At 37.0% G+C, this 20,913-nt stretch overlaps 1 protein-coding gene and 2 pseudogenes across 1 annotated transcript; 2 read left to right on the top strand and 1 right to left on the bottom strand.

The window, feature by feature from the left end:
- Positions 1-2,307: 2,307 nt before the first annotated feature.
- Positions 2,308-3,235, bottom strand: LOC139037225 (endogenous retrovirus group PABLB member 1 Env polyprotein-like; annotated as a pseudogene).
- Positions 3,236-9,445: 6,210 nt separating this feature from the next.
- LOC110144563 (olfactory receptor 8K3-like) lies at positions 9,446-10,402 on the top strand. Its single transcript, XM_020904505.2, has one exon. The coding sequence runs from the start codon at positions 9,446-9,448 to the stop codon at positions 10,400-10,402; it is 957 nt and encodes a 318-aa protein (XP_020760164.2).
- Positions 10,403-17,844: 7,442 nt separating this feature from the next.
- On the top strand, positions 17,845-18,783 carry LOC110144564 (olfactory receptor 8K3-like; annotated as a pseudogene).
- Positions 18,784-20,913: the final 2,130 nt, after the last annotated feature.

Consider the following 20,913-nt stretch of genomic DNA (forward strand, 5'->3'; position numbering starts at 1 on the left):
TTATGTAATATTTGTTTTATATCAATACTTCAATATATGAATTTGTTGTTCAGTTGCTAAGTTGTATCCAACTCTTTGCAATCACATGAACAACATTGAAGGCTTCTCTGTCCTTAACTATCTCCTTGAGTTTGCTCAAATTCATGTCCATTGAGATAGTGATGCTAGTCAGCTATCTCATACTCTGCCACCCTCTTCTTATTTTGCCTTCAATCTTTCCCAGCACCAGCATCTTTTCCAATGAGTCAGCTCTTTGCATCAGGTGGCCAAGGTGTTGAAGTTTCAGATTCAGCATCAGTCCTTCCATTGAATATTCAGGGTTTGTTTCATTTAGGGTTGATTGGTTTGATTTCCATTCAGTCCAAGGGACTCTTAAAAGACTTTTCAGCACAATAATTCAAATAAGAAAGGACAAAACTGAAAGATAAGACAGCCTAAAGAGTAAGAAATTATATATATGTAGAATTATGAAGTGGCAAGTAGTCAATTTCCAGGTTATTGTCTTTCCAAATCTTTAGTTATTGATTCTGAGTGTTTCTTAGTCTCCTCTCAAAAATTGTATATTTAATGAACATTTAAACGAATGTGTAATTTTTTTTCCTTATCTTTTGATGAGAAAAATGGGGATTTTTCCCCCCATAGAGATGTAAAAATTAATTTTTGGAGCCTAAGGGACTTTGACTGTATAATGTTATAGTGATGATATAATGTACAGCATGTTTCCAGTGGAATCAGACAGAAAACACATATAATTTCAAAAACACATATGATTCCAAAAATGAATCATCAGATAATCAACACAGATAGCAAATAAGAAAAAGTAATATGATGCTTTCCATACAATTCTAATGCTGTTAAGAATAAGCTTTTCTTACTATAAGAATAAGTCCTTAATTATCTTAAAGGAAAATCAGCACTTGCCAGTGTAATTATTTATTCCTTAGCCTTTCAAAATTGCACCTAAACAAGATCTATATGCCTTCTTTCATTAATTAAAAACATTAATTGTAGCTCAGTATTTCTGACATAAGAAATTAATGTATGCAAGGACATGATATCAGAATCTCACAGCCTTGTACACAAGATTTATTTAAGATGTTTATTTCCCATAAACATATTTATAATTTAACATTATAAAATATTTTTATTTTTTAATAATTTTTTTTGAATTATTAAAATTCAGAAACTCCTGACACTACTATTTTGTTTGTAATTAGGAAATTACATAACAAAGGAGCCTGATGGGCTACAGTTCATGGGGCAGCAAAGAGTATATATATAAGGGTACTCTGGTAGCTTAGATGATAAAGAATCTACCAGCAATGTGGGAGGCCTGGGTTTGATCCCTGGGTTTGGAAGATACCCTGGAGAAGGGCATGGTAAACCACTCCAGGATTCTTGCCTTGAGCCCCACGGACAGAAGAGCCTGGTGGATTCCAGTCCACAGGGTTGCAGAGTCAGACATGGCTGAGCAACTAACACATACATGTATTTTATTTTGCCAGTATCCTATTGTGTAATATAGTGATTTAAAACTTATTTTTTATATAAGGTAGAAAATGTCTTTATCCAACAGTAATGTTTATAAAATTTAATTATATAAAACAAATTCCAGTGACATCACTTTCTCTCAATTTGCTCAATTTCCTTACAATATCTTTGGTTACTCCTTGACAAAATATATATTACATGTTACAAACAACTTGGAATATGCTAACTAAAGGCTGTTGCTGAACCAGAGGCCAGGATTCTTGGCCTCCGGAGGATACGAATTCAATCCAGGGCCAGAGATGAGGCTGGATCGCTCAGAGCTTTTGTGTAAAAAAGTTTTACTAAAGTATAAAGGAGATAGAGGAAGCTTCTGACATAGGCATCAGAATGGGGCAGAAAGAGTACTCCCTGCTAGTCTTCAGCTGGATGTTATATAGTCACTAGCAGTCTGTTAATGAAAAGAAAGGAATGTCTTAAAGCTCAGAATGGCACCAGATAATTTATCCCAGGCCATAAACCGATTGACTTGAATCTTGTAGAAGGGTGGATTGCCATACAATTAGGAATAACAGGAGTTTGAGCAACCATTTATAACTTAAAAGCTTTCTTGCGACTAGAAACAAATCCAGTTACACCATTACAGATGCAGGGAGCAAACAGCAAAAACAAAACAATCAGAATTATTGTAATTAAGATAGTTTTCCACCATGAGGAACTAGTTAACATCTCCCAAAGTGAGGCAATTGAGGCTTCAGGAGTATCCATGACCCCCATCATCTTGTTCATGTGTTTAGTAAAATGAGTACCATTTTGGAACTAGATAATATCTGCAGTTCCCAAAGAGGGGACAAACACTGCAGCCAAATAATCATACCAGTGAAATACAGACCTTGCCCACCGAGTTTTAAGGTGAGGTAAATTAGCAGGCTTTTCTGGAAGCTCTGAAAATATAAAGCCGTGAGTAAAGGCTAGACCCAGGGTGCATCTCCCTATCCAGCCAGGGGGAAGCCAAGCCCATAGGTAAGAGCCACATATCCAGGAAGTCCCGTTTGGAGCAAGCCAGCGTGACTGAGATATCCAGTCCCAATCAGTGCCTGGCCAGACAAAGGGAGGTCCTGAACTGGGGTTGGAAAACACGAGAATGATTAATGTTACATATTTCCTGAGGCAAAAATCCCATTTGTTTCCAATCATTGTAGTTAAGTTGTTGGCTAACTTTTGGGGATGGCCCTATTTGTTCTCAGCATATAGGGGCAGTAGATATTAGATGTCTTTTTCCCAGAGTTAAACATACAACCTCATCCTATATTTGATAAACATCAGGTAAAAAACCATTAGATCTAGACCTATTTGTCTTATGTGCAGCAAAATAGTCATTATACCAAGAAAATGTATAATCAAAATTAAAAGTCATGTTATGTCCATAGTTAAAGTACAAAGTATTGCATCAGTCCATTTTAGGGTTGTTAGATGTCATCAGATGAAGAAGAGGCATCACATATGACTGTTGTCGAAGGTATTGGCAGACTTGGAGAAAGTCTTTTCCTTGAAGTGGAGATGTCCACCATGGGAAGCCTTCCACTGATGAAGAGGGGAGTGCTCCGCAGACCCAGCAGTTAGATCGATTGTGGAATGCATCATAGAAGCGAGCCCAGGACAGGAAGGCATTGTCTTGAGGATCAAATGGAAGACTCAGGATTTCTTGAGTCAGCAGAAGTAGGCTCACATAGATTATCGGGCCCATCTGAAAAGTACAAAGTCAGAGCATAAAAAGTAAAGGCATAAAATGACATCACTTAATTCTGGTCAGGGTGTCACCGCTTAACTTGAGTGTGATGCACCCACGAATCAATTCCTGGGACTTTGATAGCTGTGGGAGAAGAAAGAATATCCTGGTAAGGGCCTTCCCAGAGGGGCTCAAGGGATGGGCCCCCAGATTCCAATGTTTTTATGAGGACCTTGGTTCCTGGCTCAAATAGAGGCCTTCTGGACTCAGATATTGGATCAGAAGTTGTCTCCTGAAGTTCTGTTGATGCCTGATGAAAAGCTGAGAGCTGAGTTACATAACTAGTTAATTCTTTAGAGTTAGCAGTTAAAAGTCTCTCAATCTCTCTGAAATGCTTAATAGGTTCTCCTGTTGCTGTTTTAAACTGCCTTTCTTTCCATATTGTAGCATGAGCATGCAAAGTCAAATAAGCATACTTAGAATCAGTGGAGATATTTACCTGCTGTCCTTTGTTTAACTCTAGAGCTCGGGTCAGAGCCACAAGCTCCGCTAACTGGGCCCTGGTTCCCTGGGGGAGAGATTTTGCTTCTAAAACCTGTTCAGCAGTCACCACAGCACAACTTGCTTTCTGCTGTTAAAGTTTTGTAGATCCCGTGACAAACTTTGCCCAAATAAGTGAGGACTGTCAGGAAATCCCTGGGGCAAAACTGTCCAGGTTAACTGAGAAGCTGGCTGCGGGGGGTCCTCAAAGGCAAATAGAAATTGACTTTCCTCCGCCAAAGGCACTGAATAGAAGGCATCTTTCAAATCAATTACTGAGAAATATTTGGCTCGTTCAGGAATTTCAGACAATAGAGTGTAAGGATTAGGCACCACGGGCTGTAAAGGAACCACAGCCTCATTTATTATTTGTAAATCTAGTCTCCATTGACCATTTGATTTCTTTATACCCAAAATAGGAGTGTTGCATGGACTGTTACAGGGAATTAATAGTCTCTGTTCCTTTAAATTTTCTATGATGGGTTTTAACCCTTCTTTAACCTCAGGTTTCAGGGGATGCTGCTTCTTCTGTGGAACTAAGTGCTGGTCTTTGAGCTTGACAACTACAGGAATAGCATTTTGTGCTTGACCCACAGATCTTCCATCAGCCCATACACTAGGATTCACATTTTGTTCAACTAAAGGGAGAGAAAGGGAGGGCTCCATGTTCGTGAAAACAGAGGCATGGACCTTGCTCAGTATATCCCTCCCCAAAAGGGGTGAGGGTGATTCCGGCAGGATTAGAAAGTCGTGTGAAAATCCCAGTTGAAAAATAAAGAATAACTGAAATAATACTTTTTGGCTCGTCCAGACAGTCCCATTACAGAAGCGGATTGGGAAGAAGGTGGGCCAGGGGCTTCAGTAAGCACGGAGTAAGTTGCCCTGGTATCTAAGAGGAAATTGACAGATTCGCCTCCCACAGTTATCAATACCCAGGGTTCCTCAGGTGTAATTAGGACAGGAGCTTGTGTGGGGACCCCTGGGCACCTTCAGTTCTGATTGTCTTGAGAGTCTGACCCCTGAGACCTACGCCTCTGGGGGCAGTCTCTCTTCCAGTGTGGTCCTTTGCAGACTGGACCTGGAGCCGGGGGGTGGCTTAGATGCCTAAGGGCAATCCCGCTTGAGGCGCCCCTTCTTTCCTCAGCAATAGCAAGCCCATCCCTTTTCACCTGGGTCCCTCTGGGCGTTTTTCTCAGGCTGTTCAAGAACGGTTTTCATAGTCATTGAGAAGGCCTCTGCCTGTTCCTTTGTCTTCCTCTGCCTTTCTTTCTTTTCCTCATATTCCCTTCCATAATAGACGGTCTGAGCCAGTTATAACAGATTATCTAAAGACTGATTTGATCCATACACCCATTTTGATAACTTATGGCGAATATCAGAGCCGACTGGGTAAGAAATCTATCTTTAAAGATCACTTTTCCCTCATTTTCTACAGAACTTGTCTAATTGTAAAACAGTATTATACTTAAGAGACCCTCCAACTGGCCACCGTTCGCCTTCTTCCAGTGGGTACCACGGCCATGCAGCATCATATAGGAAGACCAGGTGTGTCTTCTTTAAGTCCTGGGGATCAAATCTATCCCAGTTATTCAGGACACAGTTCAAAGGAGTAAGGCTGGAATTGTTAGCTCCCATCTTGTCCTGAAGGATCCCGGACGAGCCCCCAAGATGAAAGGTTGTTGCTGAACGATAAGATGCCGGGATTCTTGGCCTCCGAGGAGACGAGTTCAATCCAGGGCCAGAGACAGGCGGGATCCCTCAGAGCTTTTGTGTAAAAAAGTTTTATTAACGTATAAAGGAGATAGAGGAAGCTTCTGACACAGGCATCAGAAGGAGACAGAGAGTACCCCCTGCTAGTCTTCAGCTGGATGTTATATAGTCGCTCACAGTCTGTTAATGAAAAGAAAGGAATGTCTTAAAACTCAGAATGGCACCAGATAATTCATCCCAGGCCATAAAACGATTGACTTGAATCTTTTTTTTTTTTTTTTTTTGTATTTTATTTTATTTTATTTTTTTTTTATTAGTTGGAGGCTAATTACTTTACATCATTACAGTAGTTTTTGTTATACATTGATATGAATTAGCCCTGGATTTACATGTATTCCCCATCCCAGTCCCCCCTCCCACCTCCCTCTCCACCCAATCCCTCTGGGTCTTCCCAGTGCACCAGGCCCGAGCACTTGTCTCATGTACCCAACCTGAGCTGGTTATCCGTTTCACCCTAGATAATATACATGTTTCAATGCTGTTCTCCTGAAACATCCCACCCTCTCCTTCTCCCAGAGTCCACAAGTTGTAGAAGGGCAGATTACCATACAAATAGTTTCATTTACATAGATTAGCGGAACAATATCTGACTATAACATACCGGTTTGTCAAGAAGGTTAAGCCATTTGGCAAACCAACTTGAAGACAGAGTCTGGGGCACATTAACAGAGCTTAAGACAAACATTTCCATAAGAAAAATGTATTGGTTAACTCAAGGCTTAAGAGTAGTTAGCTTCAAGTGAAACCAGGTGTCATGGCAACACAGCATTTTAAGAGAAACCTTCTTTTCAATTTGTATAGAGAAGGAAAAAATATTGGTAGTTTGTTTCCTCCCCCCCATCAGCAGACAAATGGATAAGGAAGCTGTGGTACATATACACCATGGAATATTACTCAGCCATTAAAAAGAATCCATTTGAATCAGTTCTAATGAGATGGATGAAACTGGAGCCCATTATACAGAGTGAAGTAAGCCAGAAAGATAAAGAACATCACAGCATACTAACACATATATATGGGATTTAGAAAGATGGTAATAATAACCCTATATGCAAAACAGAAAAAGAGACACAGATGTACAGAACAGACTTTTGGACTCTGTGGGAGAAGGCGAGGGTGGGATGTTTCGAGAGAACAGTATCGAAACATGTATATTATCTATAGTGAAACAGATCACCAGCCCAGGTGGGATGCATGAGACAAGTGCTCGGACCTGGTGCACTGGGAAGACCCAGAGGGAGCGGGTGGAGAGGGAGGTGGGAGGGGGGATCGGGATGGTGAATACATGTAACTCCATGGCTGATTCATGCCAATGTATGACAAAAACCACTACAATGCTGTAAAGTAATTAGTCTCCAACTAATAAAAATAAATGAAAAAAAAAAAAGAGAGAGAGAAAGAGAGAGAGAAACATGTCTGGCACTTGCAGCCTATTTCCTCCATTTGGAGACCCCTGGCCTTCCTTCCTGTTACCCTCTCACTAGCTATATTGAAAATATAGAAGAAATGTGCTAAATTTTAGGTAAATATACATTGCATATATGAGGTAAGGTAGTCCATAAATTATTCAAAAGAAGTGATAATCCCCTTGTAGTCATGGAGTTGGGTCACAGTGAGGGACACTGGGACCTGTTACCTGAACACAGGTATTCAGCCAATTCATCATCACAATAATCATGACAAAAAGTTAAGTCACAAAAAAATGAATTTATGTGTACCTGTGTAAGCATAATCTATTTTAGATAAACTGCTGTCTCTACTAAGAGGTTGAAAACAAATAAGAAAAATTTCTATGTAATTGATTTTGAGGGTATTTCAGGCACCATGAATATCTTGAAATATTTTATTTTTGATTGTCTTCACAGCAACCCTGCAAGAAACAGTTGATTTTTCTGATGTATATAAAGGTATTTGCAAACTTTACACTTGCCAAATTATTCCTTTGTATATACCAGAATATAGGAATAACAGAGATTATATCAACCTATGTATATTTCTTAGAAAATTCCTTATATGAAAACAAATGTCTAATATGTTCTGATAGAATTTCTTTACTTTTACACCTCTGTCCAATATTAGCCAAGAGTATTAATCATTTCATCTTGTACTATCAGTAGACATAAGGTCTTTCACATAAATATGCTTGAATACAAGGGCTACTAAATGTGTCCACACACAATTGCAAATAGGATTTTAAAAATGTATGCAATTCATACATGACTATGTATACTATATGATTGTAATTATGTAAGTATAATTATAATTACAGTAAGTCCTCTACATAATAATGGGTTTCCTTCCTAGAGCATGTTTGCAAGTTTGATTTGTCTGTAGGATTCCTTGTGTCTCAGATGGTAAAGAACCTGCCTGTAATGCAGGAGACTGGGGTTTGATCTCTGGGTCTGGAAGATCCCCTGGAGAAGGGAATGGCAGTTCATTCCAGTATTTTTGCCTGGAGAATTCCTATGAACAGAAGAAGACTGTGGACCACAGTCCACGGGATCACAAAGAGTCAGACAGGACTGAGGAGCTAACACTTTCTTTTTTCATCAGCAAAGTTATCCTAGGTCCCCAACTAATGCAACTGACTATGTGGTACTGAGCTGTAATAGGTTTATAGCATCCATAACCATTGTTTGTACACTTGCTTCTGAATATCCTGGGATAGAAATAAAGATGCTGTATTACAGTACAAACTGCTGTACAGTAAAGTACAAAAAAATCACAGCTGTATGGATGCAGGGGCATTGTAATGTATGCCAGACACCTGAACTAACTTGCATGATTGCACACATGAAAATATGCTTGCATCTTAGAAAGCTTACAAATTAAAGGTTTATAATTACAGAATTGATAGCATATAATTATAATAAAAAAGTTGTCAGGTAATAAAGGTTATGTCAATACTTTTCCTTTCTTCTTCCTTTATCTACTTTTATATCAATCTATATATCTACACGTGTATCAATGTTTGTCAAAATAGCCATTTGGCATTTGAGTGAAGAGAAAGTTGCTCAGTTGTGTCCAACTCTTTGCAACCCCATGGACTGTAGCTTGCCAATATCCTCTGTTCATGGAATTCTCCAGGCCAAAATACTGGAATGGGTAGCTGTTCCATTCTCCAAGGAATCTTGCCAACCCAGGGATAAAACCCAAGTCTCCTGAATTCCAAGTGGATTCTTTACCATTTGAACCACCAGGGAAGCCCAAGAAAAGTGGAGTGGTTCATCTATACCTCTCCAGGGATTTTTCCAATCCAGGAATTGAACCAGGCTCTCCTGCATTGCAGGCAGGTTGTTTATCATCTGAGCTACCAGGAAAGCCTGTAAAAGTGAAAATATCTGTCAGTAGGCTCTTTGTGATCCCATGGACTCTAACCACCAGGCTCCTCCTTTTATGGAATTCTCCAAGCAAGAATAATATTCTCCAGGCAAATGGAGTGGGTAGCCATTCCCTTCTCCAGGAGATCTTCCTGACTCAGGGATTGAACCCAGGCCTGCTGCATTGCTGGCAGATTCTTTACCATCTGAGCCACAAGGGAAGCATCATAATTCTTTCTGGTTGAGGGCTACCATAATACAGTATCATATTTAGAATTGTCACTGGACTATAATCATTTGAAGCCAGCAGCACGCTTCCTCCATTGGTGACAATCAAAATGTCTCAAGATATTATTGAATGCTCTTTGGGGAACTAATTTTTCCCATTGGAAATGACAAACCTAGCCCTCTCTCCAACGGTATTGCTAGCTCTGTAACCATTTCTATTTCTATAAATGTATGCTTTACTTTCAGGAGACAGTCATTTTAATAGAATTTAAAATTCAATTTATTTTATTTATATTAACTTTGAATGCTAAAAAGTCACCAGGATTTAAAATATAACATTACTTACTATTCTGAGGTTTCTATCCAGCATATGTTTTCTGATAAAATGGAAGAACGCAACAGAACCATGCTGAGTGAATTCATCCTCATGGGAATCACAGACCTCCCCGAGCTGCAGGCTCCATTGTTCGGGCTCTTCCTCATCATTTACATGACCTCAGCGGTGGGCAACTTGGGCATGGTCATCCTCACTAAGGTGGACTCCAGGCTGCAGACACCCATGTACTTCTTTCTCAGGCACCTGGCTCTTACTGATCTTGGGTATTCAACAGCTGTAGGACCCAAAATGTTGGTAAATTTTATTATGGATCAGAATGAAATCTCCTATTATTTGTGTGCTACACAGATGGGTTTTTTCATCATGTTCATTATTAATGAACTTTTTATTCTGGCGACAATGTCTTATGATCGCTATGTGGCCATTTGTAACCCTCTGCTCTACACAGTCATCATGTCACAAAGGGTGTGTGAAGTGCTGGTGGCAGTTCCCTATGTCTATAGCACATTCGTGTCTCTGTTGATCACCATTAAGCTTTTTAATTCATTCTTCTGTGGCTATAATATCATAAATCATTTCTACTGTGACAATTTCCCCTTGTTATCTTTGCTTTGCTCAAACACATATGAAATTGAACTTATGATAATGATTTTTTCAGCTTTTAATTTGATTTTCACCCTTGCAATAGTTCTTGTGTCTTACCTGCTCATCCTTTCAGCTATTCTCAGGATGAAATCTGCGGAAGGTAGGCGGAAGGCTTTTTCTACCTGTGGATCCCACCTGACAGTGGTCACTATGTTCTATGGCACTTTGACATTTATGTATGTGAAACCCAAGTCCAGTCATTCCTTTGACACTGATAAAATGACGTCTATATTCTATACTCTTGTTATTCCCATGTTGAATCCTTTGATTTATAGCTTAAGAAACAAAGATGTAAAATATGCACTACAGAAAATGTGGAGAAAACTATGTAGCATCTTTACCTAATAATCAGCGTCAATGTGATTTCTATAAATTAAGTTAAGGACTTTATCCTCATTTTTTGTGTTTTCAAAGGGGAAAACGAACACAAGAGTTTAGATATTTGGAGTATAACTTCTATGTGTCATTCACACTTTTATGTGCAATAAATTTATTAGTATAAGAAAAAACAGGAAAATATTTGCCATCTTTGATAAGAGATGAAACATAAGCAAAATATGAAATCAATTTTAGAGCACAGTGGAATGAGTTAGGACACAATAGACCGTAAGAGCACTCAAGGAGAGTAAGCTATGTAGGAGTGATGAAGAACAGTAGGTACAAAAGGAGAATGAAATGACTTTTAGGATAGTCAGTCTTTAGAGTTAACTTTAAAGCACCTATTTGTGTTTGTGTACATGTGTGTGTTTTGTGTTAGCACATTCACTCCATTTCAGTCTTCATGTTCTTCCACAAGGTGTGTTGAAAGCAAACTCAATTCCTCTTTTAAGAAGTAAAAAGGAGGCAGTCTCATAATTTTGTCTATGTTGCATTTATAGTGAATGTGTAATGTGAAATGTAGCAATTGATATATATCTTATGATATCTGGACTAACTTCCTTCAAACCGTGGCTAAATCCCCCATTTTTTGTTTACTTTTAGTATTTTTAACATTCAAGACATTTTCTTTACATCAAGGAAGGACTAGACTCACTTCTTTGTTCACCAACCAAGAAGTAGAATTTTCTATGTAGTCGATTAAATTTCAATAAATAGCATTCATTGAAACAAAATAATTATGTGTATGCTGTTTTCGCTGTTCAGTTGCTAAGTCATGTCCAGCTCTTTGTGACCCCGTGGACTGCAGAACACCAGGCTCCTCTGTCCTCTGCTAGCTCCCAGATTTTGCTTGAACTCGTGTCCATTGACTCAGAGATGCTACCTAATCATCTCATCTACTACTTTCTCATCTTCTTTTCCTTTTTCCTTCAATTGTACCCAGCATCAAGGAAATATGTATAATGTCATATAAAGAATATGGAGAAGGACTTGGCAACCCATTCCAGTACTCTTGCTTCGAAGATTCCATGGATGGAGGGAGCTGGTAGGCTACAGTCCATGGAGTCACAAACAGTTGGACACGACTGAGCGACTTCACTTTCTTTCTTTCTATAGTTCCTTTTGGAGAAGGAAATGGCAACCCACTCCAGTGTTCTTGCCTGGAGAATCCCATGGATGGAGGGGTCTGGTGGGCTAGAGTCTATGGGGTTGCAAAGAGTCGGACATGACTAAGCAACTAACACACACACACATATAAAATAAATATTACCAAAAATTTTTACAGTTGATTTTTAATTAGGAAAAAAGTATGAACAACACACATATAAGTAAAATAAAAATATTTTTTTCTAGGAAATTATGTTGACAGAAATACAGTAAAATAACATGAGATAGTGGTGGCTATTGAGATTATTAAAATGCTTAATTTTATATTTTTGTTTATATATTCTCCCCAAAACATCTCAAATGAATAGTTATAACTTTCATGATCTTCCCTGTAGCTCAGATGGTAAAGAATCTGCCTGCAATGCAGGAGACCTGTGTTCAATCCCTGGGTCAGGAAAATCCCCCGGAGAAGGGAACAGTAATCCACTCCAGTATTCTTCCCTGGAGAATCCCATGGATAGAGGAACCTGACGGGTTATGGTTCATGGGGTCACAAAGAGTCAGACAGGACGGAGCAACTAACACCATAACTTTCATAATGAAGAAAGATATAGTCTCTAATATCTGAATTTTAAAAATCAACTGTGACTAAGCATACATAATATCCCATATATTTCATTTATTTTATGCTACTTTGTTATATTCAGTAGACATATCAGTTGTTTAAGGAAGTTGGCTAATTTTTCATAGAATGCAAACATTGAAAAATAGCAGTTTGTACACAAATGGATAATTTGAATGGACATTTTTGATGTCAATATAATTTAATGCATAATACAATAATATTTTTAAAAATAAATAGAATTAGATAAAAAGGAAATTACAAGGAAACTTTACCAACACCAATATTTCTTTGAAATAGCAATTTGTGCTTAAGGCCAGAACAATATGGAAGGATATAAGTTAAATATATATATTGATGTGTTTGGACACTAAGACACGCTATTAAAAAGTCAAGAATTAAGATGATCTCAAGCAGAAATTTGTGTTAATATAACTCCACTCCAAAATCTGATTCAGGTGCCTTGATTGCAAAATTCTACATAATGTTTAGGGCAAAAGAAGTAAACAAATAGCTTCTAATTCTTTCAGAAAACTAAAGTGAAGGTACATTTACTAACTCTACTTGAAAGCTTTCCTATTATAAAAGTGCAAGAGAAGTTATTTTAAGAAAAAAATTGTAGTATCAGTCATAACATACATTCAAAAATTCTAAACAAAATTGTTTCAAACTGATTCTAGCAAAATATGGAAACAATAATGCATACTGAGAAAAGAATATATTTCACATTAAAAAATCAATTTACATACATGGTATTTAAATCTCCCCAATATTAATATAATAAAATATTTGAGTAGAAACTAAGAAAGCATGTAAATTACCCAAGCAAAAGGAAATGTTTTGGTGACACAAACAAATAAATAAATACATAAACAAGATCAGTATACTGAAAAGTACCAAGTGCTGAGTAACAAAACCAAAGACAAACTGAATGAGTTGGTAAACTTACTCACTTCACATAGTTTAATACTGAAAACAAGCCACATGTCTTTCAATGAATGAATAAGGTGTATCATCATGTAATAATATTCAGCCCTGATAAAGGAACAGGCATTTATATACTAAAAGCCTGAATGGACTTCAAGAAAATTATGCTAAGTGAACACAACCTATTGGTAAAAATTACACCTGGTATTTCTTTTATAAAACATTCTCAATGGTTAAAAGTATAGTGATGAAAAACTGCCTAGCATTTAGGTTAAAGGCAAGAATTAGAGGAGAGAATGGATGTGGCTATGAAGAAATGACATGAGTGATATTCATGTGATGAAGTAAGGCTGTGTGCTGACTATGGTGTGGTTATACAACTGTGCATATATGATAACATTGAGGAGGGCATGTGATGATATAAATGAAGATACACAAATTAGTACGTGCAAGTCTGGTAAAGTCTGAAAAAATTCAGTGGACTGTACATTGATAATTTCATGGTTATGAAATTATACTGTTTTATGCAAGTTGTTACCACTAGAACTAAAATAGACAGAAGACTCTGTGTTCTTTTTTTGAAACCTTCTTGTGATCCTATAATTACTTCAACATAAAAATTTTTAAATATCAAGTTAAAGGCTACCTGGGACAATGTGGGATAAGAAAGAGTAGTCTATATTTCCATAACTCTAGGAGATGGATTGAAAAAGATATTGCTGTGGTTTAAATCAAAGAGTTCTCTGCCTATATGTTCTTCTAAGGGTTTTATAGTATCTGGTCTTACATTTTGACATTTAATCTACTGTGTACAGTGATAGAGAATGTTCTAAGTTAATTCTTTTACACATAGTTGTTCATTTTCCCCACCATCATTTATTGAAGAGGCCATTTTTTCTCCATTGCAGAGTTATTTCTTACTTGGTTGTAGATTAATAGGCCATAAAGATAAAATCAATAAAGAAAAAATCCATGAATTTTTAGCTTAATAAATAGCAAAAAATTACAGCATAAACCACAAATGACTACTGAATTATATTCAACAATGCACATTTACAGCTCATTAACAAGTTACATTCTTGTAGAATACATGGATTATGTGAGGCACATCAGAACATATGTCAAGGTAGACAAGAAGAACTGGAGAGGATATTGGACATGATGGAAAAGCAAGAAATATTGAAATGTGTTAAAAGCAAGTCCACTCCAGTACTCTTGCCTGGAGAATCCCATGGACAGAGGAGTCTGGCTACAGTCCATAGGGTTTCAAAGAGTCAGACATGACTGCAGCCACCAAGTACAAAGACAGATACAGTGTAAGAGAAGTCCAAAACAGATAGATGATGATGATTCAGTGTGAAGTGGGAATGAGAAATGAGAGTAACTAATTTCCCTATATAGAGTTAAAAAAAGGAAAGAATATATATACAAAATTCTTCATATATACACAAAATTTATTATTTTTATTTCATTTAAACATTAAAAAAAAAACCATAGAACAGTAATTCGGCACAGCATTTTGTCACCTAACTAGAGAGACTATTGGAGAGCTAGAGGAATACCAACAGGTTTGTCTTATGGATGAAATATATTAATCCAAATTCCTATATGGTTGTATCAGGGTATTCCAGGGAATGTAACATAGATATATGATAGGCAGACAGATAGATAGATTTATTTAAGAAAGTGTACAATGTTATAATGGGAGATGGTAAGGCATAAATTTGTGGGTGAATTTGGCAGACAGCACTAGCTGATGCTGAGTACAAATGCAGGAAACTGAGGCAGACTTTTTTGTGGCAATCTGGAAACAAAATTCCTTTTTCCTTGGGATTCCTCACTCTTGATTGAAAGAGTCTCACCATGTTCTGAAAGGAAATCAGCTGTACTCAAAATCTATTGCTCAAAAAGTTTGTCATCCAAAAAAGTGACACCTTGACTGATATTTTATTAAACAACTGGGTAGCATAGTCTTGCCACATAGACACAGAGAATAAACTTTAGCATCGTGTGAAGAAGAAAATCAATCAAGGGTAAAAAGTAAAATGGAACACAAAAATACCTGTAAATATTCTAACTCACTGGTGCACATAAATTGCCCTGGACCACTAATAAAAATACCCACTCCGTTGTTTCTATTAAGCTTTCAAATGCTTCAGGGGCAATCAAGAAATTGCTTGCCATCTCCTCAGGGAGAGTCTCAGAGGATGGAAAAGAATCCATAAATTGTTCTTACTATGCATGTCATAAAGCATATGAGGAAGCAAAGACAGAGGTTTCATGACAGGTAAGCAGTATAGCTCATGTAGTGTCATATTTTATTAATAATTCTGAAGATATTAACAAGAAAATCCTTTTATTCTATGATAAACCACAGCAAAATAAAAGGATTTCTGATTTAATTCTGTGTACACCTTGCTATTGTTAATATATAAGCAGAATAGGACCTCAACACTTTTTCTTCAAAGTAATTGTACAAATATTTTCACAAATACAAATGAGCATCTTTGAAACATCAGTGCCATGTTGTTTATGTAATATTTATGTTTTTATAAATGCTTAACTATGCAGATAAGAAATGAAAAGTGTAACACAAGAAGCCTAACTAAAGGATTAAAAATAAGAATGAAAATCATGGCAGAATCATGAAGCTGCAAGTGGTTAGTTTCTAACTAAATTTTCATCAGTCTTGGTCTCTAAGTTTTTCTTATTTTCTTCTCAGAAATATTAATAATGAAAGTTGCTGAGTCATGTCTGACTCTTTGCAACCCCATGGACTATACAGTCCATGGAATTCTCCAGGCCAGAGTACTGGAGTGGGTAGCCTATCCCTTCTCCAGGGTATCTTCCCAACCCAGGGATCAAACCCAAGTCTCCTGCATTGCAGGTGAATTCTTTACCAGCTGAACCCCTAGGGAAGCCCAAGAATACTGGAGGGGGTAGCCTATCCCTTCTCCAGAGGATCTTCCTGTCCCAGGAATCAGACCAGGGTCTCCTGCATTGCAGGTGGATTCTTTACCAGCTGAGCTACCAGGGAATGAATACAAAATTTTAAAAATCTGTAAATTTGATTTTTTTGATATTTTAAAAGAAAAATGGGTATTTCTACCTTATATTGACATGAAAAACAATTATTGGTGGTTAGGAATTTTTTTAAGTATTCAGGTTTATGGTTGTATTATGATATATAACATGTTCAGTTTCCAGGGGAATCTGAAACAAATACATATATTTTTCTCAAAATGGAGAGTCTTAAAAAATAATAATCAGATAATTGATCCCCAAATAAACACACTAAGAACACACTAAATACATGATATTTGAAGCATATTTCCAAATACTATTGACATGCTGAAACATTTCTCATTTATCTTCTCAGAAATTCTGCAAAAAAGGAAGAGTTGATTTTTTCCAGTATGGAAACATAGAGTAAGATTAGTTATATCATTTTTTCCAAAGCGTTCTTTTACATATACCACAATTGTATGTACAGCTGACTCTATCTGTCTATGTCTATTTTCTGGAGTATTTCCCATGATATATACAAGTAATTTCTACTACAATCTGTTAGTTTTCTTTTGAAGGTTTAAGTCCTATATCAAAAGTGTTAATTGCTTCATCCTGCACCATCTGCATTCACAAAGGGTCTCACAAGACTTTTACTGTAAACTCCTTGAATGTTTCCATAGTATATTAAAATTTGGGTTTAGTTTTTATTATGTAACTAACATATATTAGCTAGTTAGTGTTAGTCGTTCAGTTGTGTCTGACTCTGCGGCCCCATAGACTGTAGCCTCTGTCCATGAAATTCTCCAGGCAAGAATACTAGAATGAGGAACCATTTCCTTCTCCTTGGAACCTTCCTGACCCAGGGATTGAACTTAGGTCTTCCACATTGTAGGTAGATTTTTTACTGTCTGAGACATCAGGGACTGTAGCTTGATAATGTAATTACCTTATTGCTGATTTTTTAGTCACTGTCATGGCTGAACCTTTTGCAACTCCATGGACTGTCACCCTACAAGGCTCCTCTGTCCTCAGGATTTACCAGGCAAAAATACTAGAGGGGGTTACCATTTTCTTCTCCAGGAGTTCTTCCCAACCCAAAGATTGAACTAGGTCTCTTGCATTAGCAGAAAGATTCTTTACAACTGAGACACCTGGAATGCCCCAATTATGTTATCATTATATAAATGACATCCTAAAATTTTAATAATCATCTGTAAAATTAGCATATAAAGTAGTTACTTTTTTTTAAAATTTTTACCTCCTATATCTTTGTATCTATTTATAATCTGTCTATAGAAGTCTTTGTGAATCTTGACCCTATTGATATTTTGGGTTTGGTAAATTTTTGTTTTTGGTGTTGGGGTGCTGATTCCAGCAGCATCACTGGACTCTAACCATTGGAGGCCAGTAGTAGCCTCCCTCCAATATCTACAATTACTGCAAACAAATTTCTCAAAAGATTATCAAAGTTATTTGGAGAATGGATCTCCAACAGTTGAAAAACCACTGATTTATTTCTATTGCCAACCCTATTTCTATCATCACTGATTATCTATCATGTACCTATCATTTCTATATATATTTACCGTAGCAGTTAGGATCATTTTAAAATACCCCAAACTAGAAATTCAAATTTATCATATTTATATTAGTTTTGTGTACTAAACACTACCAGATGATACTATATGACAGCTACTGACTATGCTGATGTCTTTATCCAGAATAGGTTTTCTGGTAAACATTGATGGAAGAGCTCAATCAAACAGTGCTGAGCAAATTCATCCTCATGGGAATCACAGACAGCCCTGAGCTGCAGGCTCCATTGTTTGGGCTCTTCCTCATCATCTATGTGATCTCAGTGGTGGGCAACTTGGGCATGGTCATCCTCACTAAGGTGGACTCCAGGCTGCAGACACCCATATGCTTCTTTCTCAGACACCTGGCCCTTACTGATCTTGGTTATCAAAAACTGTGGGACCCAAAATGTTGATAAATTTTCTTGCGGATCAAAATAAAATCTTCTACAACTTTTGTGCCATTCAGGGAGCTTTCTACGTTATGTTCATTGTTAGTAAGCTTTTTATTCTGGCAGCAATGTCCTATGACTACTATGTGGTCATCTGTAACCCTCTTCTTTATACAGTTATCTTGTCAAAAAGGGCATGCTGGATGCTGGGTGCAATCTCCTATGTCTTTAGCACATTTGTGTCTCTTCTAATCACTATAAATTTTTTTAATTTATCCTCTGTGGCTACAATGTAATCAGACATTTCTATTGTGACTGTCTCCTTTTGATATCTTTATTTTGTTCAAATACATGTGAAATTGAACTGATTATTCTGCTCTTTGCAGGTTTTAATTTAATTTCATTCCTGCTAATAGTTCTTGTGTCTTACCTGCTTATTCTTACAGCTATTCTCAGGATGAACTCTGACGAAGGAAGGCACAGGGCTTTCTCTACATGTGGATCCCACTTGACTGTGGTTACAGTGTTCTATGGAACTTTGATATTTATGCATGTTCAACCAGAGTCCAGCCATTTCTTTGATGCTGATAAAGCGCATCTGTATTTTACATGCTGATTACCCCCATGTTAAATCCCTTGATCTACAGCTTGAGGGACAAAGATGTAAAATATGCTGTTCATAGACTATGGGGAAAACTATGTAATATCTTTTCTTAAGTTCATTTTGCTGTGTGGTTCCTTGAATTAGGCTATGAACATTGAAATTTTTTATAAGTTTTCTCAGAGGGAAATGCAAGGATAAATGATTTCAGCATACGTTTAGAGATTGACTTCTGTGCACCAGTTAAACTTCTGAGTGCTCTGAACATATTAATAAATGAGTAATAGTCTAGTTGTTTTTGTCTCCTTACATGTGAAGTCTGCTGCTGCTGCTGCTGCTAAGTCGCTTCAGTCGTGTCCGACTCTGTGCGACCCCATGAACGGCAGCCCACCAGGCTCCCCCGTCCCTGGGATTCTCCAGGCAAGAACACTGGAGTGGGTTGCCATTTCCTTCTCTAGTGCATGAAAGTGAAAAGCGAAAGTGAAGCCGCTCAGTCGTGTCCGACTCTGTGCGACCCCATGGACTGCAGTATGAAGTCTACTCTATGACAAATAGGAGTCTTGCCTCTCTTTCATTTGGCTCACTTGCCACAAATTTGGTTAAAATGTGTATCATGTTTTGATTAAGATACATTATTTGACTCTATGCATTTGGTGATCCTGCTTAGAGAAAGCAGCATGAGATGATGCTATGATTTGAATGGTGATAATTCTAGTGAAAGTGTAGTGTAATATTCTGTAATCTATAAATCTGCCATGTCTTTTGAACATACTTCTTACATAACTCTCTTTAAGTTTCCTAATTTCTTTTTTGCTTATTTCAATTACTTTTTAATATTTAATAGATTTATTTACATCACAGACATCACTGTTTTCTATGTACATTATCAGGATTTAAAATAATCAATGCTACAAATCAAATTTGAATAAAAATAATTTATAAGAATAATCAAGTGAGAATAATTATTATTTATACTTTATAGGTCATTTTAAATTATTAATGAATGTTTATATATATATATGTCTCATCTATTCATATATAAACATAAAAATATGTACATCTGAGATTATGTATAATGAGCAGAAATACACAGGAATGCAAACAGCACATGTATTTGAAAAGATAAACTATGAATAAACATAACCTAATATACCACTCCTAGAATACATGTTAGAGTACCTTTGATTATCCTTCAGATTATAAACCAAAAAAAATACTGAGTTACAGATTTGTATAATTTTCATTCATTTCAAACTTAACCACATTATTAAGTTGATACATTATATATCAGAAAATATACTACTTTTCATAGAATATAAAAATGTAAAAATCAGGAACTGCTACATACCATAAAAAGAAGCTCAGTGGCATTACATATTGAATACTTTCAATTTAGATTTCAAATAGATAACATTATATGTCAACTAGAATACCTAGTAGTTTGTGAGTATTTGGAGGAACCTAAACTTATACATTGTTAGTAGAAAATAAAATGGTATAAATATTTTGAATCCATTTGATTCATTTTTTTCTTCAGCAACACACAGGAGCTCTATTTTTAGCTTTTTGAGGAACCTCTATACCGTTTGTTATGTTGGGCATACCAATCTCATTTCTATCAACAATGTGGAAGGGTTCCCTTTTCTCCACACCCTCTTCAGCATTTATTGTTTGTAAAGATTTTGATGATGACTGTATGTGAGATGGTATCTCATTCTATTTTGATTTGTTGTTTCTATAATAATTAGCAATGCAGAGCATTGGATATCTGTATATCTTTTTAGAGAAAAGTCTATTTAGATCTTCTGCCCATTTATATTGGGATAGTCCATGGAATTCTCTAGGCCAGAATACTAGAGTGGGTAGACTTTCTCTTCTCCAGGGGATCTTCCCAACCCAGGGATCAAACACAGGTCTCTTGCAATGCAGGTGGATTTTTTATCAGGTGAGCCACAAGGGAAGCCCAAGCTGGTTTCCTCGGGAAGTCCAAGGAAATCAGTTCTGAATATTAACTGGAAGGACTGATGCTGAAGCTGAAGCTCCAATACTTTGGCCACCTGATGCAAAGAATTGACTCACTGGAAAAGACCCTGATGCTGGGAAAGATTGAAGGCAGAAGGAGAAGGGGACGACAGAGGATGAGATGGTTGGATGGCACCACTGACTCGATGGACATGAGTTTGAGCAAGCTCCAGGAGTTGGTGATGGATAGGGAGGCCTGGGGTGTTGCAGTCCATGGGGTCACA

The sequence above is a fragment of the Odocoileus virginianus genome, chromosome 10 (genome assembly GCF_023699985.2).
Source record: "Odocoileus virginianus isolate 20LAN1187 ecotype Illinois chromosome 10, Ovbor_1.2, whole genome shotgun sequence".
Taxonomy (NCBI): domain Eukaryota; kingdom Metazoa; phylum Chordata; class Mammalia; order Artiodactyla; family Cervidae; genus Odocoileus; species Odocoileus virginianus.